This window comes from Rhincodon typus, chromosome 3 (assembly GCF_021869965.1).
Source record: "Rhincodon typus isolate 14 chromosome 3, sRhiTyp1.1, whole genome shotgun sequence".
Classification (NCBI taxonomy): Eukaryota; Metazoa; Chordata; class Chondrichthyes; order Orectolobiformes; family Rhincodontidae; genus Rhincodon; species Rhincodon typus.
This window is the reverse complement of record NC_063334.1, coordinates 59,801,569-59,825,819: the sequence shown is the minus strand read 5'-3', so window position 1 is coordinate 59,825,819 and position 24,251 is coordinate 59,801,569. Positions and strand designations below refer to the sequence as shown.

The 24,251-nt window shown below is 40.1% G+C and overlaps 1 protein-coding gene across 1 annotated transcript in view; it reads left to right on the top strand.

Annotated features, from left to right (window-relative positions):
- The window catches only part of vps13a (vacuolar protein sorting 13 homolog A), a 330,557-nt gene that overhangs the window by 14,945 nt on the left and 291,361 nt on the right, over nucleotides 1-24,251 (top strand). Inside the window, exons 2-4 of the mRNA XM_048593475.1 lie at nucleotides 10,586-10,629; nucleotides 15,850-15,892; nucleotides 23,157-23,252. Of these exons, the coding sequence (XP_048449432.1) occupies nucleotides 10,586-10,629; nucleotides 15,850-15,892; nucleotides 23,157-23,252 (183 nt within the window). The remainder of the gene's footprint in view (nucleotides 1-10,585; nucleotides 10,630-15,849; nucleotides 15,893-23,156; nucleotides 23,253-24,251) is intronic.

The following is a 24,251-nucleotide window of genomic DNA, read 5'->3' as shown; positions in this document are numbered from 1 at the left end:
GGCCCTTCGGCCCACGATGTTGTGTCAACGTATTATCCTACTAAGATCAATCTATCCTGCATACCCTACATTTTACTATCCTCCATGTGCCTATCCAAGAGTCACTTAAATGTCCCTAATGTATCTGACTCCACTAACATCACCAGCAGCACATTCCATACGCCCACCACTCTGTGTGAAGAACCTACCTCTGACATCTCCCCTGTACCTTCCTCCAATCATCTTAAAATTATGCCCCCTCGTAATAGTCATTTACGCCCTGGGAAAAAGTCTCGGACTATCCACTATCTATGCTTCTCATCTTGTAGACTTCTGTCAAGTCACCTGTCATCCTTCTACGCTCCAATGAAAAAAGCCCTAGCTCCCTCAACCTTTCCTCATAAGACCTGCCCTCCAGTCCAGGAAGCATCCTGGTAAATCTCCTCTGCACCCTCTCTAAAGCTTCCACATCTTTCCTGTAATGAGGAGACCAGAACTGAACACAATATTCCAAGTGTGGTCTAAGCAGAGTTTTATAGAGCTGCAGCATAACCTCGCGGCTCTGAAACTCAATTCCCCTGCCAACGAAAGCCAACACACCATACGCCTTCTTTACAACCCTATCAACTTGGGTCGCAACTTTGAGGAATCTATGGATGTGGACCCCAAGATCGCTTTGTTCCTCCACACTGCCGAGAATCCTGGCATTAACCCTGTATTCTGCATTCAAATTCGACCTTCCAAAATGAATCACTTCACGCTTTTTTCTGAGTTGAATTCCATCTGCCACTTCTTTGCCCAGCTCTGCATCCTGTCAAAGTCCCATTGCAACCTACAACAGTTCTCCACGCTGTCCACAACTACTCCAACTTTCGTGTCATCGGCAAACTTATTAACCACCCTTCCACTTCCTCATCCAAGTCATTTATAAAGATCACAAAGAGCAGAGGTCCCAGAACAGATCCCTGCGGCACACCACAGGTCACCGAGCTCCAGGCTGAATACTTTCCATCTACTACCACTCTCTGTCTTTTATTGGACAGCCAGTTTTGTATCCAGACAGCCAAATTTCCCTGAATCCCATGCATCCTTACTTTCTGAATAAGCCTACCATGTGGAAGCTTATCGAATGCCTTGGTAAAATCTATATACGTCACATCCACTGTTCTACCTTCATCGATGTGTTTTGTCACATCCTCAAAGAATTCAGTAAGACTTGTGAGGTATGATCTGCCCCTCACAAAGCCATGCTGACTATTTCTAATCAAACTGTGCTTTTCCAAATAATCATAAATACTATCTCTCAGAATCCTCTCCAATAATTTGCCCACAGAAGTAAGATTGACTGGTCTGTAATTTCCAGGATTATTCCTATTCCCTTTCTTGAACAAGGGAATGACATTTGCCACCCTCCAATCTTCTGGCACTACTCCAGTGGACAGTGAGGACGCAAAGATCATTCCCAAAGGGGCAGCAATCTCTTTTCCCCCCACTCCCCTTCCCTTAGGAACCTTGGGTATATCCCGTCTGGCCCAGGGTACTTATCTATCCTAATGTGTTTCAAGATTTCCAGCATATTCTCCTTCCTAAAAACAACCTGTTCGAGCATATTTTCCTGTTTCATGCTGTCCGCACAAATGTCAAGGTCCCTGTCACTGGGGAATACTGAAGCAAAGTATTCATTAAGGACATCCCCTACCTCCTCTGACTCCACACACAAGTGCCGTCCACAGTCTCTGATTGGCCCTACCCTCACTCTGGCCATCCTCGTGTTCTTCACACAAGTAAAGAAAGCATTGGGGATTTCCTTGAACCTACCTGCCAAGGTTTTCTCATATCCCCTTCTAGCTCTCCTAAGTCCATTTTTCAGTGTCTTCCTGGCTACCTTGTAGACCTCTTGAGCCCTGTCTGATCCTTGCTTCCTCAACCTTAAGTAAGCTTCCTTTTTCCTCTTGACTAGGTGTTCAACTTGTCTTGTCATCCAAAGTTCCTTCACTTTACCATCCTTTCCTTGCCTCACTGGGACAACCTATCCAGTACCTGTAGCAACTACTCCCTAAACACACTCCACATTTCTATTGTGCATTTCCCTGAGAACATCTGATCCCAGTTGGTGCTCCGTAGTTCTTGCCTAATAGCATTGTAATTTCCCCTGCCCCAAATAAATACTTTCCCATACCGTCTGCTCCTATCCCTCTCCATGACTATATTAAAAGTCAGGAATTGTGATCACTATCACTGAAATGCTCCCCCACAGAAAGATCTGACACCTGGCCTGGTTCGTTGCCAAGCACCAAGTCCAATATGGCCTCCCCTCTAGTCTGCCTATCTACATATTGAGTCAGAAATCCTTCCTGGACCCACACCTGACAAAATCCGCTTCATCCAAATGATTTGCACTTAGGAGGTTCCAGTCTACATGAGGGAAGTTGAAGTCGCCCATGTCAACAGCCCTATTACTTCTGCACCTTTCCAAAATCTGTCTCCCAGTCTGTTCCTCAGTGTCTGTTGCTATTGGGGGGTCTATAGAAAACTCCCAATAAAGTGACTGCTCTTTTTCTGTTTCTGACTTCCACCCATACTTACTCGAGGAGGGTTTCTCCACTCACGACTTCCCTTTCTGCAGCTGTGATACCATCCCTGATTAGCAATGCCACTCCCCCACCTCTTTTACCTCCCTCCACATTTCTTTTGAAACATCTGTACCCCAGAACATCCAACAACCATTCCTGCCCCTGTGTTATCTAAGTCTCCATAATGGCCACAACGTCGTAGTTCCAAGTACTGACCCATGCTCTAAGTTCATCACCCTTATTCGTGACACTACTTGTATTGAAGTAGACACACCTCAACCCGTCGCACTGACTGCCACTTTGTCCTATCAACTGCTTATCCTTTCTCATAGACCCTCTGCTTGCTCTATCTGTCTGTACACTGGCTACCCCATCCTCTGATCTGTAGTTGCGGTTTCCATCCCCCTGGAAAACTACTTTAAATGCTCCTGAAGAGCTCTAGGAAACCTCCCGCCCAGAATATTGATGCCCTTCCAGTTCAGATGCAACCTGTCCTTCCGGTACAGATCCCACCTTCCCCAGAAGGTATCCCAATGATCCACAAACCTGAAACCCTCCCTCCTACACCAGCTCTGTAGCCACGTGTTCAGCTGCGTGCGCTCTCTGTTTCCAGCCTCACTAGCCTGTGGCACCGGTAGTAATCCTGAGATTACTACTCTACTCGTCCTAGCTTCCAGCTTCCATCCTAACTCCCTATAATCACTTTTCAGGTCCTCATCCCGCTTCCTCGTCAATGCCTGAATATATTAGTTCACTTCCCCCCCTCGTGCTCTCACCACTCCCGACGCTGAAAGCAAGAAGGCCGCAGATTCACGACGTAAGCTTTTGTAAAGAAAAGCTTACCTTCCCGGCTGTCCCCTGGCTCATGCTTTCACCACTCCTGACATTGAAAGTTCTACACTTGATATTTATTCAAAGAACTATGGACCAGATTGCTAGCCACTCATCTCTAAATTTCATGTTTTTTCACTTTCGTTCCAAGTTCTATTTCCATATACCTAGTCACACTTTTCACTTTGTCAATGGACAAAGCCTGTAAACTATTCCAAGTTCTTTTTCACTCTTAAAAATAAACTAGCTGGGAAATGATATTGCTTTTGGCTACAACCCTCTGTTCTATCGGTGCTCATTTAATTCTGGTGTGGTTTCCTCAATTTTAATTAATGCACCATTGGAGGAAATAAGTACAAAACTGTATCTTGAGAAACTATTGAGGCTAAAGGCCAATAAGGCCCTGGAGCAGACAGGTTTCATTTGAGGATTTTTAAGAACGTAGCTACAGAGCTAGTGGTTGCACAGGTAGAATCTTCGAAGAATCCTTGGATTCTGGAAAATTCCCAGAGGATTGGAAAACTGCCATTCTAACTCCCTTGTTCAAAAAGGGAGAGACACAAGAAACAACAGTTAGCTTAGCATCTGTCATGGGAATGTTAGAGTCTATTATAAGGAATGTTAAAGCAGAGCATTTGGAAGTACATAATGTAATCAAGCAGCGTTAACATGACTTCAAAAAGACAAAATTATGCTTGGCAAAATGATTAGAATTCTTCTGTGGAGGTAACAAGCAGAATAGGTAAAGAGGAACTAGTAGATGTTTCCAAATTTCCAAAAGGCATTTGGCAAGGTACCACATGTAAGGATATTTAATAAGAGCACATGGGGTTAGAGATAGTATATTAACTAGGTAGAGGATCAGCTAACTAATAAAGACAGAAATGGGACAAAAGGGCATTTTCAGGATAGCAACTCTAAGTAGTGGAGGGCCACAGTGATCAGTGCTGGGCCACAATTAATGACTTGGATGAAGAAAGTGAATGCGCTATCATCAAATTTGTAGATGACACAAAAATTAGGAGGATCATAAGTAGTAAAGTTGATAGATTTCTCCAAAATAGTCAAAAATTATAGAAACATTTAGCAATTGTCTTGGTGAGTGGAATTTATTATGGGAAAATGTGAGATCAAGCACTTTGGTAGGAAGAATAAGTAGCATGCAACTCTTTAATGGAGAGAGGCTGAAGAAAGCTGCAATGTAAAGGAATCACATGACTTCTGTAATGTAATTCTGTAATTCACAATACTTTAGCTGTGGTGTTATCAGCTTTTTATACAGCTCCAGCTTAACCACCTTGCTGTAAATCTGTGCCTCCTTTTAATAAAGGCAAGTATGCCATATGCGTCCTTTGTCTATTTGTCTCGCTACCTTTTAATGGGTCGGTGGACATGCACACAAAGGTCCCCTAATCCAGGATTCTACCATTCATCATGTATTTCCTTGCCTTATTTGTCTTGCCTAAGTGCATCACTATATACCATTGATCAACCTAATCAGACCTATATCCTCCCGTAATCTAAGGCTATCAAACACAGGTCCCTGGCACTGTGATGCAGCAGTGCTAACCGCTGAGTCACTGTGCTGACCTTTTCTAATTTTGGCTGTTCAGCCCCCCCACCGTTAAACATTCCCTCTGGATCCCACCCCTCTGCCGAGTTAATTTAAACCCTCCTGAAAAGCACCAGCAAGCCTCTCTGCAAAGATGTTGGTTCCATTCTGGTTTGGATGCAAACCATCCACATTGTACTAGTCCCACTGCCCCAAAAAGTGGTCCCAGCGTCTCAGAAATCTAAAGCCCTTCCTCCTGCACCATCTCTCCAGCATGCATTCATCTGGACTAGCTTCCTGTTTCTATATTCATAGCATGTGGCACTGGAAGTAATGCAGCAATTACTATCTTTTTTTTTTTTTGGTCCTGTTTTTCAATTTTCCAATCGACTTCCTAGCTCCCTAAATTTGGCATTCAGGACTTGGACCTCATCCCTCTTTCCACCTATGTTGGTACCAATTTTTAAAAATCCCTTCATAGGATATGGGTGTCACTGTCCAGGCCAGCATTTAATATCCATGCAAAGTTGTCCAGAGGGCAGTTAAGTGTCAGCCACTTTGATGTGGTCTTGAGTCAGTGTACCCTAAGCCAAGAAGTTTCCATCCTTCTAAAGGGTATTAGTGAAAACCGACAATGGTTTCAGGTGCTACATTAGACTCCTAATTCCACCAACTGCCATGGCAGTTTGAACCTGGGCCCCCAGAACATGAGCTGGATTAATATTCTAGCAATAATACTATTAGGCCATCACCTCCCCTGTACATAGCACAATTGTCTGTTTGCCCTGTGGCTGTTCAGTGGACGTGGAGTTATTGGTGGTCACAGAAATGCCTGTCAGCACCCCTTACCTTTAGGTCTCCTTGTCTAAGGAAAGACAAACTGACATTTTAAGCTCTCCAGTGAAGATTTGTTCAGTTGATCATGGAAACGGGAGTATTTGCTTCTGAAGAGATATTGAGCAGGTTGGGCTTGATGAGATGAATGGCCTACCCTGCTCTCTACTTGTTAAGGTGGACATACTCTCTGCATAGACATGAAGCTTCAGAAGAGTCCTCCAACACTTCACTGCTTCTCCTTTTAAGAAACTACTTTTTGAAACCTACTCCTTTGGCCAATCTTTTGATCATTTGACCTATTATTCTCATTGTGTGCATTGGTGTTGTTGGAGGGAGATATCAAAAAGGAGTCTTGAGTCCTGCGTTTAGCAGCATAATTGACCTTTTTATTCTGAGTTATTGACCAGTGCAGTGTGTAAGAGGTCCCTCTCCAGGACACTGCCTTCCCTAGCCAATTACAGCAGTTTTTTTCATTTTGTTACAATAATTACATGCAACATGAATGTCATTGTTTCCCCCCTAATTTACACGTCCATTACTGTAAACACAGTTGATGATGGATAATTCTATGGACAGCCCTCGATCTCCCATGATCTCATGATGTTTACCAGATATGATGTTTACACTTTATCATCTGTCTTTGAATGAGACGCATTGGGATTTTACAATCACATTCCAGTACTGACAGTTATATTCCTTGGACATTTGCCAGCTGCATCTCATTAATTACCACTAACCTAGATACTTGCTTATCACTGAGAAATCTTCAAATTCTGCGTTGCAATTTATATTCCTTACTAACCTTAATACAGAAGATTAGAAAGGATATAATTTCTACCAATTTTATAAAATCTTTAAGATCAACTCACATATAAAGATACTATGGTTCTGTAACAAGCCTGACAAATTGGGGGCAGCTTCTCTCTCACCTGACCCTGGGAGATCAAACAAACAATTTCTCAATCTTGCAGCTGCAGTTTACGACCTCTGCTATTTGCAAGCTCTAAATTGGGTTTAAACCAAGAGATTAATTCTTGGATAAATCTTACTGTCTCTACTCCAAACATTTTTCATACTAATTTTCTTTACTTTAGAACTTATTTGAAGTCCACTGATGAGGGTCCATTTCAATCACTTTGCAGCTTTACCAAGTCATTAAAAGAAGCTTGTTTGGACTCCTTAAAGTTTAACAGGATGTAACCTCTGATCTTTGGAAGTTAGGATCGGAATTATACTGTAATTATTTATTTCTTTGCAACCTTTCTCTAACCCCTGCCATGCTTTGGTACTCTTTTAGAGGTGGTCTGTTTACACCATTTGCTGCTTCTGTCTTGGTTGACAGAGCAGGAATTTTCTTTATTGCCTACCACTATCTGCTTAAAGGAATTCGACTGCACTGCTTTAACGTTTGTAGGTTTGCATTTCTAATTTGCAGTCACCTTAAGTTCAAAATATTGTGGGATCAGACTTTTTCTTCTACGTTTTACTAAATAACAAACTTGGGACTGTAGTTAATGCACAGGTATGTCTTATCCTTTCAAGGGTATTCTTTATCAAAATGCTTAAGTATTTAGAGCTGCTTTTTTACCAAAATCTGATTAAGTTGTCCTGTCTTTTCTCGTCGAGACCCTATTTTGATTCCCATGGGTTCTTTAATTATCTTATTCAGTAACTCTGTATGGGGACCACAAGTTTGCTGTGAACGTCTATGTGTAACTGCTAAACCTTATTTGGCCATCTTATGTCAGCTAAAAAGCCCCAGGTGGTCATTTTATGTCAACCTTAGACTTGAGCAGCTGCAACATGGTGTATAATGTCTTCTTTTCACTTTAAGGTACGACATTTCACTTCAGCTATTCTTTCTTCTTCATCCAGAAGATCTTCCTCAACTCTTTGATTCAATATAGTTTGTGCTAGGTCTTGTGTTAGGTGTTAATTGCCAAAATTAATGATCACGAAATGGTCAAGGGAGTAAATGACCAGAAGACAGATGCAGCAGACTTTACACTGTTAATGCTTATAAAGAAACATTGACAGTAATTCACAAAGTGTTCTCTGGCTTCTGCTCTTATCCAGCTTATGGTATTTTATAGGACATCTGTTGTCTGTGAACAGGGAAAGAAACAGCAAAAATCCTCAGACACAGCCCAAATCAATTTTAAGTAATTTAGAACAAAATAAAGACTTGTAAAGACAAATGATCTCAACTCAGTAAGGTGAAAAATCCTTAATTTTTTTCCATGGACTGTGGGTGTCGCTGATAAGGTCAGCATGTAAAATTCCCTCAGCTGGACAAATTCCATCCAGATAATTGTCTTCCTATCCATCTATTGTTTCTTTAAGAAGTAGTATACTGATAAAAGGCGTTGTTACCAGTGCTTGCAAGCAGCACCTGCTCATCAATAACATGCCCTCCAATACTCAAATTCTGTCAGGATCACCCCACCCCTCTATTTTGTTGCTATTGTACTCTGCTGCAAGCATCACCCACATCTCTTTTTTTTGTTGTACAGAATTTGGCTATCACATTCATACAGTTAGACCTGTGGATTTATAGAGTATAAAATCAAAATGGACACTCTGCTTTTCAAAAATTAAAAGTAGAGAATAGGTACTTTGCTTCTGAAAAAAAATTTGAGTTGAGTAGCCAGGTGATCTCTTCCTGCTAATATACATGGAACAGCACCAGGTCTTGGAAACTAACCTGCACGTTCAGGCTAGGATGCGAGCCATGACATTAAAATGCAAATGACAAATTTGAGACATTTAACTGACAATCTATTAAAATCAAATTGATCTATGCTGTTGGGTTCATGATTGCCACTGTACCAATAGTGTAGAAACTAGATCACAATGGACTTGCAGACTTACTGCCTTCTGAATTTCAAAGAATGGCTGTGAAGAAACCCTTTTCTATTAAATATGCAAATAGAACAAACTCTAGCATGATTGTGTTTCAATGGCCAGACTGTTAAAAATAAAAATAAAAAATTAAATAGGACATTGCTAGTAGAAGGAGATGGGAAGAAAGCAGAATTCCAGAACAGCAAAGGAATAGAATCCTACCTAAACTCCCATCAGGAGCTCCATTAACCATTAAGACCTGCCATTACTGATTGAGTAACCAGCTGCTTTCTTTTTGTTAGAGGGCTTTGACTGTATTTTGACTGGAGTGAAGAAGCAAGCCACTACAAAGTCAAGCATGCCAAACATATTCTTCACCACTCTGTCTACTTGCGACTCTACTTTCAAGGAACTATGAACCTGTATCCCTAGGTCTCTTTGTTTGGCAATGCTCCTCATGTCTTTACCATTAACTGTGTAAGTCCTGCCCTGGATTGCCTTACCAAAATGCAATCTCACATTTATCTAAATTAAACTCCATTGGCCCATCTGATCAAGATTCCTTTGTACTCTGAGATAATCTTCTTCACTGTCCACAACACCAAAAGAGTTGGTGTAATCTGCAAATTTACTGATCATCCCTGTTATATTCCCATCCAAATCATATTTATAAAAATGACAAAATGCATTGGACTCAGCACCGATCCTTGTGGCACTCTGCTGGTCACAGGCCTCCAGTGCAAAAATGACCTTCTATCACCACCCTCTGTCTCCTACCTTCAAGATAATTTTATATTCAGTTGGCTAGCCACCGCCCTCCCCCGCCCCGATCCCATGTGATCTAACCTTTCTAATCAGTCTATCATGCAGAACTTTGTTGAACACTTCGCTGAAGTCCATATAGACAACTATGCTCATAGATCTTCTTTGTCACGTCTTCAAAAAAAACTCACTCAAGTTAGAGAGATGCAATTTCCCCACACAAAGATATGTTGAAAGTCCTTGCCTTTCCAAATGCATGTAAATCCTGTCCCTCAGAATCCCCTCCAACAATTTACTCCCACTGATATAAAGCTCACCAGTTTATAGTTCCCTGGCTTTTCCATACATCCTTTCTTAAATAGAGGCACCACATTAACCGACCTACAGTCTCCTGGCACCTCACTTGACTACCAATGATACAAATATCTCAGCAAGGGACCGAGCAGTCTCTTCCCAGGCTTCCCACAAAATTCTGGCAAACGCGTGATCAGGTCCTGGGGATCTATCTTCCTTTTATGTTTCAGATCTCCTCTTCTGTAATATGAACTTTTTTTCAAGAGTTCACTCTTTAGTTGAGAATTATAGCATTGCAGGTCGAGCAGTTCCTTAAAATGCATCTATCTTCAGTCAGTCAAGAGATGGAGGACGTAGGGGAGGATCCTGCTATCTCTATCATGTTTGTAACAGAGCAAACAACCAAACAATTTGAGACAAGAATTGTCACCATGCATTACAGTATCTGTACTTTTATTCGCTACTATTGTGTATGATTTGCAGCATCAAGAAATAAAAGGCCCTGACTATGTGTTTGATCTCAAGACATCTCCAAAGTCAATGTGTTTAACCCTCTGTGTCAGTCTTGACTGTCTTTGGATTCTATAAAACTCATCATATTGTAGCCATCGGGTCATCCTATTCTCAATTACATCTTTGTACTGAAATAGAAAATGCTTTATGTAGTCATGTTCCTATTTTAAGGATGTTAGGAAGTCTTTTATTTGTAACAGCCTCATTGTGCTTCTGTTGTACAAAATAAGTAAAATTTGCTATTGATTAAAAGATAGGATTCAATGATTTTCTATCCTGCTGGAGCTTGATTATGTATCATGCCTAGATGTCTGTACTGTTTCCTGATAATACTTTTCTCTCTCCCTCACTGTGAAAAGTTTAATTTCTAATGAAAATTAAATAATCTATTCTTTCACAGGAGATGTAGTTCTCAATAACCTGGAAGTAAAAGAAAATGCATTGGTAAGTAATTTAATTTTTTAATCTTGCAAATGATTTGATTATACTTGTTTTGTATTATAAATAAAATGGTAAGCTGAAATTTGAATCCCCATTCCCGGAGAGGGATGAGCATGAAAATAGGTAGAGGTATGTCTTGTTGTCAGTCAGAACTCTACTGAGTTTTCATTCATCTAATGGTTAAGGGCAAAGCATAGAGCTATAAAGAAGAAACAAATAAGAAGGTAGGTCAGTTGTCTGCCAGATCAAGTATTATTTGATGTATGATGCCATCACTGTAAGTCCTGTTCTGCCCATGATTGATCCAAGGGCTGTGATAGCTTGAGGAACAGAAGTCCTGGCAGAACCAAAATGGAGCAGCAGGGAGCATGTGTAAGTGCCACTTGGTAATACTATCAACGACATTAGCTTTGGTATTTTACTTCAGACTCTGTGAAAAATGAAAGTTTGTGCCTGTTCCATGGGAACACTTGTAGATTTGGTGTGATGTTTGGCATAATCTAGATCTCATGGACTGACTAGTTTTATCAGGGCCTGCATGTTATCAGCCTTTGAATGTGAAAGGAAACTTGGTTGTGGATTGAAGTATTTGCTGACAAGAAACTTAAACCAAATGTCCCATTGAGATCTGACCAATTCCTCTGGACTTTGGTATTATACGTCTTTGGCCTTTGAATTGCAAGGCAAAAAGGGTGCATAGCTTTGGCAAATAGGGTAAAGGAGAATCCAAAGAGATTCTTCAGGTCTAATAAGGGCAAAAGAGTAACTAGGGAGAGAATAAGGGCCCTTTAAAGATTAATGAGGCTGTCTGCGCGTAACCACAGGAGATGGGTGAGGAACTAAACAAATATTTCGCCTCCGTATTTACTCTGGGGAAATATATGGAAATTACAGACCTTGAGGAAAAAAAAGTGATGTCTGAAAAGAGTCCACATTACGAAAGAGGAGGTGCAGGAGGTCTTAAAATGCATTACGGCAGGTAACTGCATGGAACCTGATCAACTGTTTCCCAGGACATTGTGGAAAACTAGGGACGAAATTGGCAGGCTCCTAGTAGAGATATTTGTATCATTGACAACAACGGGTGAGGTGCCAGAAGACTGGAGAGTGGCTAATGTTGTGTCATTATTTAAGAAGGGTACCAACAAAAAGCCAGGGAACTATAGACTGGTGAACCTGATGTCAATGGTGGGTAAGTTGTTGGAGGGGATTCTGAGAAACAGGATTTGCATGTATTTGGAAGGGTAAGGACTGGGTTTGGGTGGGATATTCTTTGGAGTGTTGGTGTGGGTGTGATAGGCTGAATGGCTTGCTTCCACACTGTAGGTATTCTATGATACCCTCTGCAAACCTTGTACACCACTACTTAGTCAGTCCCAACCCCGCTCCCTCACTTTTCTATAGCACGTTTTCCACGCAAGTGCTAAAAATGCAGTAACAAAAGCAGAAGTTGCTGGAAAAGCTCAGCAGGTCTGGCAGCATCTGTGAATTAAAAATGAGAGTTAACGTTTCAGGTCTGGTGACCCTTCCTCAGAACAGATGCAATGTTAGTCTTCAACCACCTCTCATCATTATTCAAGGCCTCTCATACTCTTGTGCTAAACAGTAGTTTGTTTGTGTTTGTGAACAATGAATACAGCATATTAAATAGAACCAATGTGATCTCCTCTAAATTTAGAGAGACAAAATGCAGACCAGCTGTCTATTTTGTCCTTTTCAGTCCGCACCTGTAACCCTGAGTGTCCTGTCACCTGTCATTTTAATTCATCACCAAGTTCCTATGCTAACCTTTCTGTCCATGGTGTGCTAAAAGGACCAAGGCAATGTAGGAATAGGAGGAGGCTCTTTGGCCCTTTGCTGTACTTTTCAACGTGCCTGCCTTTCCAGTACGACACCGCACTCGCACTCGATTAGCAAAAATCTGTTGAACTTGGAATACGTAGGTGACTTAGTATCCAATTTTTTCTGGAGAAGAGAACACCACAGATAAATGACCCTTTGAAACAAAAGAAAATGTCCTTATTTTGGTCTTAAAAAGACAACTTCTTATTTTTAAGTTGTGTTTCCTAGATTGAATCTCTCCTACAAAAGGAAACATCCTCGCAGAATTCATCCTATCAAGTCCCCTGAGGATCTTCTGTTTTCATTAAAATCACATCTCATTATTCTAAGATCCAGTATGTGTAGACCTAAGGTTTTTAACCTTTGTTTAAAACATAAGCCCTTTGTCCCAGGAATGAGTTGTGAATCTCCCCTGAGTTGCTTCTAATACAATAATATTGTTTTTTTTTAAAATAATAAGGGGATCACAAGTGCACCCAGTACTTCCAGATGTGATATCGCCAAGTTCTGTCCCTAAATTCCTTTACTCTTCTGTCTTCGTTCTGCTTGTAATAAGTGTCAACATTGCATTTGCTTTCCTGATGATCTGCAGTACCTGCGTATTAACTTATGACTCGTGTATAGGACATCCAGATCTCCCAAGTTCTGCAATCTCTATTTAAGTAGTATACTGCTTTTCATTTCTTTTGACTAAACCATTCCTTTATCCATAAGCTTTTATTTTTGGGTAGTATTGTTTTATATGGCTTCTCTGTCAAAGCTTTTTGTAAATCAAATACACCAAATCCACACGTTCCCCTTTATCTGCCTTCTTTGTTACTTCCTCAAAAGACTAATTACATTAGTTAACAGTTTTTTCCCTTTCTTACTGACTGACCCTATCATTATTTCATCCTTAGTAGTGGATTCTAATAATTTTCTCTCTGACAGATGTTCAGATGACCGGTCAGTGGTTTTCTGCTTCTTTCCTTCTTCTTTCATATATAATGTTTTTTTCTTATATCTGCTAGAATCCTTCAATTATATACGGAAATTTCAAAGATGATAACCCATATTTGCACTACTCCTGTTGTCACTTTTCTTTTAAGACCTGGGGCAGCGAAGAAAGTTACCTCAGAGTACAACAGGATCTTGATCAGATGGGCCATGGGGCAGATGGAGTTTCACTTAGACAAGTGTGAGGTGCTGCGTTTTGGAAAGGCAAATCAGGGTAAGGGAGTGTTGCTAAACAAAGAGACCTCGCAGTGCAGGTTCACAGCTCCTTGAAAGTGGAGTTGCAGATAGATAGGATAGTGAAGAAGGCGTTTGGTATGCTTGCCTTTATTGGTCAGTGCATTGAGTACAGGAGTTAGGAGGTCATGTTGCAGCTGTACAGGATGTTGGTTAAGCCACTATTGGAATACTGTGTGCAGTTCTAGCTTCCATGCTATAGGAAGGATGTTGTGAAACTTGAAAGGGTTCAGAAAAAATTTACAAGGATGTTGTCAGGGTTGGAGGGTTTGAGCTATAGGGACAGGCTGAATAGGATGGGGCTGTCTTCCTGGAGTGTTCGAGGCTGAGGGGTGACCTTTATAGAGGTTTATAAAATCATGAGGGGCATGGATAGGTTGTTTCCCCAGGGTAGCAAAGTCTAAAACTAGAGGGCATAGGTTTAAGGTGAGAGGGGAAAGATTTAAAAGGGATCTAAGGGACAACTTTTTCACGCAAAGGCTGATGCGTGTATGGAATGAGCTGCCAGTGGAAGTGGTGGAGGCTGGTACAATTATGATATTTTAAAAGGCGTCTAGATGGGTATATGAAGAGGAAGGGTTTTGAGGGATATGGGCCTCATGCTGGCAAATGGGATTAGATTTATCTAGGATATCTGGCCAACATGGACGAGTTGGACTGAAGCGTCTGTTTCCATCCTATACATCTCTATAAGTCTATGTATGCCGTTTGGTCCTGGGGATTCCTCAGTCTTCAGAGTTCTCCCAACACCTTTTTCTTGGCAGTGGTGATTTTGTTTCAAGCTACCCCCTTGGAAGGTGAATTGTGCTGTGAGGAGAGATTGATAAGATTGGGTGCTCATTCTCTAAGGTTTTAGATGATGAGATTATCTCGTTGCAACATCAAAAATGCCCAGAGGGCTTGATAGGGTAGATGCAGAAAAGATGTTTTCTCTTGTTGGGTGTCTGCAACCAAGATATATGTAGTCTCAGAATAAGAGGTAGGTTATTTAGGACCCAGAGTAGGTGGAATTTCTTCATTCAGAAGATCTTGAATCTTCGCAATTCTGTACTTGAGGGCCATGGAAGCTGAGCCATAGTGTATATTTAAAACTGATACTTTCAATTTTTGGGAGAAACTTATCAAAGAATATGGGGATAGTGTGGGGAAAATGGTGTTTAGATGGCATATCAGCCATCTCGTTGTATGGCTGATTAGACATGTTGGGCTGAAAGGACGATCTTCCAAGTTCCTATTTTCCTTCCTATTGTGTTCAGGCGGCTGCTATGTAGCCAGTCTTGCCTCATCTGGGCATACCTATTTCTTTTTACTGTACTCATTCTCACTTTCTTTTAACGTTTTGTGACAAGAATCATTTAGTCCTTTAATGACCCTGCCCTCTCTTCTGTCACAAACCTTTTTTGTCTTCCTGCCACTCCCTGTTTTCATTGGCTTAACTTTTGACATTTCTACCTTTTATCAATTTTAATGAAATATTGACAAGAAATGTGTAGTTAGATTTTGCACTCCTTCACCAGCAAGTTTGAAGTTACAGGTTCATAACATTGACTGGACATCCTGCTCACTGCTTGCCTGCCTGTCAGAAATCCTAGTGCAAGTTTTTTAGCGCATCTACACAGGGATTCAAATCCTGACCTAACATTGCATGTTCGAGTTCAAATTTTGGAAAACTTGGTATCTAATTGGCTGGACCTTAAAGTTTGGCTGCAAGACTTCTGGTGTTATGTCTTCACTTTCCATCCCAACCCCATTACTCCCCCCAAAAAACTGGGTCAAAGCATTCTGGTGCCTTGTTCAGTTGAGCCCTTTAAATTGTTTTCTCTTTCTGCTGCATGACCTATTAGGTATCTACCTACTTTCTATCTTTATTCATTTTCAAGCATCTGTAGCATTTTGCTTTTGTGTTAGGTTATGTTTGATTTGCACAAGCATTGTTACATGAGCTTCATTTTTAAAAAAGAGCTGCTTCGTGAATAGGGAATGGTTTTGCTTTATCGGTGATTTAAAATCCTTACTGTACAGAACATGTAATGACGACATTTGCTAGAACAAAGGTTAAAATATCTTGAGGGTGTTATTGAGGGTAAATTATATCGGAGTATAATGGCTTTAAACAAAAATACTGATTTTTATTACATTTTCTTTTTACAGAGTGAGCTTAATGTTCCATTCAAAGTTAAAGCTGGTCATGTTAGTAAGTACTTTTTTTATCCTCTCCATATTGCTGTTATAATGTATGAAGCTAGCAGAACTTCATCTTCTAGATTCAGTTATTTGACTGGTGTCTGAATTTTATGCCCTATCATCTGGATAGAATTCATCACTAAATTACCGTTTCCTTTTAACTTGCTAACCTTATTCAACTTCAAGCCTGTTATCTCCCTCTGACTTGACCCAGTTCTGAAGAATGGCAATCAACCAAGGTGCAAGTTGTTCTTTTTCCCTCTTGACACATGCTGCCAGACCTGTTGGACACTTTGCAGAATTTTCTTTTTATTATGTCTATGTAAACCCTCTTGCTTGTTAATGTTTCTTGTGGCACTTTGAACTGTTGATCAGTAACTAAGTGAGTTTGTAGTAAATTTGCAAAACTGGCCGATATTAATAAGGATGTTGAAGTTCAGACTTGCTAAGTTGAGTAACAAGTATGTGAGAAAGATTTCAATCTTCTAATTCACATTTCCAGTATAATCTGTGAAAGATTATTGAATGTTGTTACTACAGTCGGTTCTGCTATAATGTGATAGTTGTGTTCCTGCACAACACTGAGTTATAGAAAGTTACACTATAGAAATAATGGGGCCTATGGGAAAAGATGGGTTAGCGGCAGACCGCCAAAAAAAGACACTCAAAAAGCCTAACACAGAGGATAGCACAGTTTCAATGAATGTTTAATTCATATCTATGAATGAATAAAAGTAAATTTAAAACCTGAACTTGGGCGAAGTAAAGTCAAGATGACTTGATGGGGGAAGAGATTTGAAGTTACTCCATTGTTAACGCAGGGGCTGAGGTTTGTCATCATCATCACCATCACCATCAGGTGCAGTTGTGATTGCAGGGTTAGGGCGAAAAATTGTTAATCCAGAAGTGGATGGCTGTGGTTAATTGTCTTCTGACTGTTTGTTTGTTTCTTGGGGGTTGGCTTAAAGGCATCCAGCTTTTGCTGCTTTCCCCTTACTCTTCATGAAGAAGCTGTTCATAGTGCGCCAAATAAGGTCTTATTTCACGAACTGCTACCCTGCTGTGTTCCACATTGTAACTATTGTCCTCTAAGAACTGCAACGTGGCCAGTCCATGTAACCTGCAATCTTTGGACCGTGAGAGGAAACTGGAACACCCAGAGGAAACCCATGGAGACATGGAGAATGTGCAAACTCCACACATAGTTGCCTGAGGGTGGAATCGAACCTGGTTCCCTGGTGCTGTGAGGCAGCAGTGCTAACCATTGAGCCACTGTGCCACAGTGCCACCCTAGATTTGGCTCTACATGGTCAAGACTCTGAATTCGCTGAGATCTGAGAAGATCACTGACTTCTGTTAGGAGTAGCTGAGAGGGGCTTGGAAGAAGCCTGCAAGCATAAATACTTCAATGCAGCTGAAGATTGGACGTATAAAGCCCATAAGCAATATTTGCTTCATAAAACTGAGTGGGTAGGGTACAGTTCAAGGAAAAAACCGAGAGATAGCTAATTTGAAGCTGGCTGGAGGTGAAAAATTGGAGTTGTGCCTGTAAAGAAGTACTAGAATGTCATTTTGGAGTTTGGGTACTATGAACCCAGAATGGAGTGTAGGCAACCAGAACAGAAGCAGTCGTTGACACAGTTTGACAGAATGACACTGACACTGGAGAGAGAGTTTCAGACAGATCAGCAAAGGTGAAGCATTGTAATCCTTGGGGTAGTTCAATGAGACTTGATGATCTACGATTGGAGGAAGTTACTGGGAAATCTTTGGTCTGTATTGATTGCAAGTGTTACTTGATATGTCCTGTGGGTTGCTCAATTGCAGTCTACTATCCATGTTTATCACATGCTCATCCTTTGTGTTGGAAGTAGGTTGTACATGCAGACTGTTGTATGTTCAAAACTGTGGAATTTTTTTCATGAACTTTTTTTTTTAGTAAGTACCCTGGATCTCCCCTTTTTTTGGCTACCTTGGGACTAATAATCATCATTCTAACCAGATCATACAAACACGTACGCAACCGTGGGTGCTGGAAATCTGAAGCAAAACAATGTGCTGGAGAAATGCAGCAAATCAGATAGCATCTCTGAAGAGAATAACAGTCCTGATGAAGAGTCACTAGACGTGAAACATTTAACTCTGTTTTCTCTCTATAGTTGCTGCCCTGAGCTGGTGTGTTTCTTCAACACTCTGTTGGGATCTGAAACACAAACAAAGTTGGTGCTCTAGTTTGTGAGAGCATAAAATTGGCAGTCTGCTCTAGGATCATAAGGGACAGAAAGAGGAAGGTTAAACGTACTGTGAATAACATAGCAAGGTGTACAATTTGAAGAACGGATGAGGCCAGAGGAGAGTGAAGGGGGCAGAAGCACCTAGAGAGGATTGGATTTAATGAAGTGTTGAATCTTGGATCGTTCACAACTGAAAGAAAGTGAAGAAGTTTTTGACTGAAGTGCTGTAAGTGACGAAGGCTGGAATTAAACTGAACTGAGTCAGATTTTAGGAAGGATTGTGTCGTTTAATTTTTCTTTTTAAAAGTTGTGGACTGAAATGAGGGAACTAATTTAAGACAGTGTTTGAAAAAATTGCTGCATGATTTGAAAAGACACTTTGAAAACGTGAAACCCAAGGCAAGAGGCAGTTTGAACCATAGAGTGAGAGACTTCTTCTCATCCCAGAAGCTGCCTGTACTCTAGTCAAAAGTTCAGCTGAAACCTGATATTAAACCAGTTGTTGTAAGCTGTAACTTTTGAATTGTTCAATCACATTTTTCAAGTGCGTCAACTACTCTATTACTTAGAAACTAATGGAAGCACCCAAAGAAAGAAACAGCCACTGAAGAAGGATCATCTCAACATCTGATCTGGAAGCCAAGACCCTGAGCCAGCTTTCCAGTTTTTCTACCTCTGCCAGTAACCCATTTTCCCTGTTCATGTGCGTGCCACCGGTGGTGTTCATAAGGGGATTGGAGTTTTAATTCGTAGTATTAAATGCGAGTGGTTTATATTTATTTTACTGTAGCTTTAGTTTAATTCCTTGTTATAAATAATAGTTCTTGTTCAGTGCAGAAAGCCAGATAAATTTGGGAACTGTGTATATTTAAAAGAAACTTTTAACTTTTTTTATGACTCCAAGAATAGGCAGGTTGACTTGAAGGCACACTAACTTGGTGAGTCAAAATACTATCCTGTTGTTTTAAGTCCATAATTTGGCAGTGTGTGACGATTGGTGTGGATTTTCTGGTTGGGGGGACAAAAATGGTAGTTTGAACAATACTGCTTGTTAGATATCTGCAATTGTGGTTGAATTTGAAATGTGAAGGGTGGAATTTCAGTTGAACTTGGAAGATTCTGGTGATGAATTTTAAGAGGACTAAAGCTGGTGGAATGTGTGGAAGCAGAGCAGATAAAAATTGTCACGCACGCAAGTATGAAATAATGCATTTGGGTAGGAAGAACAAGAAATGGCAATTATTTCAAATGTAATATAATTCGTAATGGTTTCAAGAACAGAAAAACCAGGAGGTTTATATCCATAAATCATTGAAGATGGCAGGGCAGATTGAAAAAGAGACATTTTAAAAAAATAACACATGGGATCATTTCTTTATAAATACAAGCATAGAGTACAACTGTTGCTTCTCTGAACATTTTTAATAAAAGTTGTTTGGCCCATACTGGAAAATTGCATCCATTTTTGAACACAGGAAGTGAGGGAATTCAGTTATATGAATAGAATGTTGATGTGAGATTTTCTTCAATTTGGAGAAGAGAAATTTAAAATTTGAGTTGCTCAATGTTGCGAGGAGACTGAGTAGAGCAAATTAAGAGAAACAGTTCCCATTAGAAGCAATGAGAATCATAAGCTATTGAGAGAAGGTGAAAAATAAGAGGCGAAAGTGACAGAGGACTAACTTCTGCATGTAACAAGTAGTTAAGATCTTGAAAGAACTACTTGAATGTGCGATCGAGACAGATTAAATTATGGCTTTCAAAATGGAAATGAATAATTAGCTGAAGATAAAACTTTGCAGGGCATCCTGGCCTGGATGGAGGTGTGGGGATAGCTGAATTTCTCTTGCAGAGAACTTGCGCAGGCACAAGTTACCCTGTTCTGTCCTGCAGCCATTCAAAATGTCTGCAGGAGAAACCGGAGATCATTACACCTTCGTAAAGTCACCATAGTCCAGCTGGACCATAGGATGTTTTCTCAGTGTGTGTGGCCAGTTGGCTAAACTGCTATTTGGAAATACTTCACAAGACACAAATGTAAATTAAAGAAAATGAAAGCACTACCTGCTTTGAGTCGAGGATGAAATTACCATTAGCATCTTTCACAAAGAAGGACCACTCTTCTTAAATAACAAATACATCATTTCATGAGCACTGGTGTGGTCCTGGGTGATGTAGTAAGTAGGTCTTCAGTGAACAAAACGAAGAGGGGGTTGGGCCTAGAGAATGATAAAGCATTTCTTTGGTAAGATGTAAGTTTGCAATTTACTGATAAGGACCTTCATTCTATGGCTTTGAGGCAACAAGTGTTTTTTATTTTTTTTTTATTTTTTTTTTTTTTTTTGCTCATACATTCAGAAGTATTATTAACCTCTAGCCAAACTGGAGTGTTCAATGAGAAGTGTTGACCTGGAAGATATGTAGACAATTTACACACTGTCGCAAAAATTAAGGCTACTGCTAACGTTGTAGATGAGGAATATGAATCCATTGTTAAACATACCACATCTCAATGTGACAAGTGCATCAAATAGTGGAAGATACCACTGTGCCTGGTTTCAAGTGTTCCATTAACTCGAATGTAATGAAGTTGCGGTTATGAACTGAAAAGAATGGGACAAAGATCAAAAATTTTTATTGATCACATCTTGTAGATGGGGCCACTGGATTCAGCATAGTAGATAAGGTTATGGAAATGGCGCTGGCTTGGGAACGCCAACAAACTTGCCAATAGATAATGGAGGGGAGTTTGCAAATTACAGGTTTAGGAGCATATGTATAAACTTAAATGTACTTACAAATACTACAGAATCATTAAGCAGTGATTTTTTGTGTGAAAGAGATCAGTTGTTGATTTAAGTTATCATACAACATACTGGCAGATCAGCCAAATTGCAGATTGCTCAGAGCTCTCGTATGGGCAGTACATGCCAAAAACCTTTGCAAATGGTTGGCATTTTCCATACATGCCAATTAATAATGTAACTAATCCAAAATTGCCTTCCATATTATGTGATGATCCTCTGACTCTAGAGTATACAACTATTAACTCCACTTTCTCCATTCTATATGCTGGCAGGAAAGGAGTGAGGAAAAAGTCAGATAGCATTAAGACATTGCACAGGACTTTTGATGAAAGGGGAGTAAGGAATGGAGAGGCCTGTAAAAAATTTGGTGAACATGGTAATATTACAAAAGAATCAGACTGTAAAATCACATTCCTTACAAGTAATAGGAATGCATTGTGAATTTTCAAATACTGAGAATGTTGGAAAAGTCATGCAGTGTTTTATTGGTGCTGTGATGGGAAAAGAAAACTATCGGGCATCGTTATAATGGGTGTGGACAGTTTTATATTTGGCACAAATGAGTTTTAAAAGAATGTTGCCTACTGAATTAGGAAGGAATTTAAGATTTGTATTCTGACTTCTAGTGCTTTTTGAGTTGGTAGATTTGCAGATAAAGCAGGGTGAGTCGGATTTTACTTTGGTTTTAAGATTTAAAAAAAGTTTGTTTTTAATTGGTTAGGAAAAGCTGAGAACAGGCTGGACTTTGTTTTGAACACTGAAACACAATTAAACGGTTGTGGAAAACAGACTGACTCCTGCTTCTTGTTTTGGTAAATGGTTGACAAGCAATATAACATAGTCAACTGTCAAAGATAGGAAGACCAAGAAAGATGAGGGCAAGTTTACCTTTGTTGTGCCTCATAGGATGTCACTTGTGACTTTTGTAAGAGCTATTTTTGTACATTTAATGGTGGAAACTTGATTAGAGGAATTCACATCAATCGTTTCAATAGTTTTGGGAAATTTTGGAGTTGACAATCTGTTTGAGAAGTTCAGGATGGGGGTGATCAATGCTTAGGAAGTAAATAGAAATTATTTTAGCAACCGAGATGGCTGGTGGGTGTTGGTAGGTGCCAGAGGAGGGGAGATTCTGGAAGGATAAGGGGGAACGGTTCTCTTGATTATCCCTACCCCTATCGATCACACACACACACACTCTCACTCATGTACTATTGCATTTGTGCCCTATATCTAGAATCTCAACATTTTATTTTGGAACGATCTTTGATTTGCAACCTGTTTGGATCTGGCAGTTTTGTGCATAGATGAGTGGGTAAGAGTGAGATGAGAAGTTACTGTAGTGTCGAGGGTATGTTTGATTGTGTTGGTAACTCGGGACACATGGCAAAACAACAAGAGGTACGGGGAGTTTGAGTTGGAGCTGGGGAGGGAATCACGTGCGTATTAAACGCGCACAAGAATCAAAGGCCTTTGCTGAGGAGAGGAGCAATCTGAGTTGTTGCTCTGAAAATACGAGATAAAGGATATCCTGGCAGCAAACCTACGACACTGGTCCACCACCCCAATAATTACAGGACTGTTCCGTAAAATCTGGGGTTGGGGCTTGGCTGTTTTGGGGTGAGATGTGATGGACGTAGAGTTAGAAGTTAATTTCGTAGTAAGTTGTACTTTTTTTTTTTGGCTCATTCTTCTAAGCTGCCTATATCTGTTGGTGTCTGTTATAGCCCTTTGCTGTGTCTGAGACTCCTATTTTGTTACAAGCGAATTTGTTCCCAATGCCTGAGATTAAATCTGCATTTGCAAGAAGATTCATACTCATTCATGACTAAAACACTTCTTCAATCCAAGCAACTCCTCCTGTTTACGTTGTTTCCTGTCCTATAGTTTTGCATCCATTGTAGGATATCTTTCATGAGGTGCATCCCTTTTCCTTAAGAAAAAAGCTGTGCTGTGAGAAATTATAAATCATATTTTGATTTGAATTGTCAAATTGATCACTTCAAATTTAAAACAAAAACCTCTAAACTTGTCATATTTGTCCAAGTCTGTGTTGCTGGACAAAACTTGTATTATTAGCCCATGGGGTTTCTCTTAACTGAAATTTCTTCATCTCTGGCATGTGTGTGGGGGAGAAAACTCTTGATCTTTCAGTATTTGCCATCCTGCGGGACTTTAGATTTTTAGTTGCCTATGTTCATTTGCATTTTGACAAAACTTTGTTTATTTTTAGGTAAACTTGAACTGAAAATACCATGGAAGAATCTGTATGGACAAGCAGTGGAAGCTACATTGGATGGAATCTATATGCTTATTGTTCCATGTGCCAGTAAGCAAAAACATAATTTTGTAGTAGTTTTAGTTGCTCACAGAAAGTGGAGTCCGACTAGACTGTACTCATCTAACGTGTACTTGCAAAATCCAAATTGAAATGTCCACTGTCAGATGTGATTCCATGATTGGGCAGCACCTGCTGTGCAATCCTATGTGTGCTCATAGTTGCACTGACAACCAGTTTATAAAAGATCTGTCAAGCTCAACATGTTCACAGTCTTGCTCGAAACAACATGCATTCGTAGACAGGGAACAACTCTGCAAAGAGAAAAGAATGTTGGAAATGAGCACTTCCGTTTTTTTTTGGGATTACCTGGAGCCTGTAGTTTCCAATGGCAATGCTCCATGACAGTGTTCCTCAATCAATCAATCAATATTTGCTGATTGGTATGCACCTTTTTCTCCTGTGATCCAAATTCTTGTGATCATTTAAATTTAGAATTCTTATCCTGTTGAGTGTAAAACATAAAGCTTTGGAAACATCTCTATTTTAAGGAATGTTCAAGTTTGTTTTTCTTCAGTCAGTCTATATTTGGTGTAACAGAATGACAATTCCGAAATATTTTATCTAGAATTATTTGCCTATATAATGTCCTTTAAGTGAGAAGGAGAAGGGGAAGGTGAAATTTATACACTTGGAACTTCTTTGGTAAATTTTGTTCACCTAATGTTTTACAACAATTTATGAACCAATTCATTTTTGCCAATTATTTGATTGTAGCATTCTTGAGCATCCAGCTTTCAACTTAAATGTAAGCGCATTCCATGAAGACGTCAGTGAACTTGTTGCATGTGCTACTGCTTTGCCTGTGTAAACTTCCAGAATGTTAGGAACAAAAACAAAGTTGCTGGAAAAGCTCAGCAGGTCCGGCAGCATCTGCGAAGGAGAAAACAGAGTTAACGTTTCGGGTCCGGTGACCCTTCCTCAGAATGTTCTGAAATGTTAACTCTTTTTTACTTCACAGATGCTGCCAGACCTGCTGAGCTTTTCCAG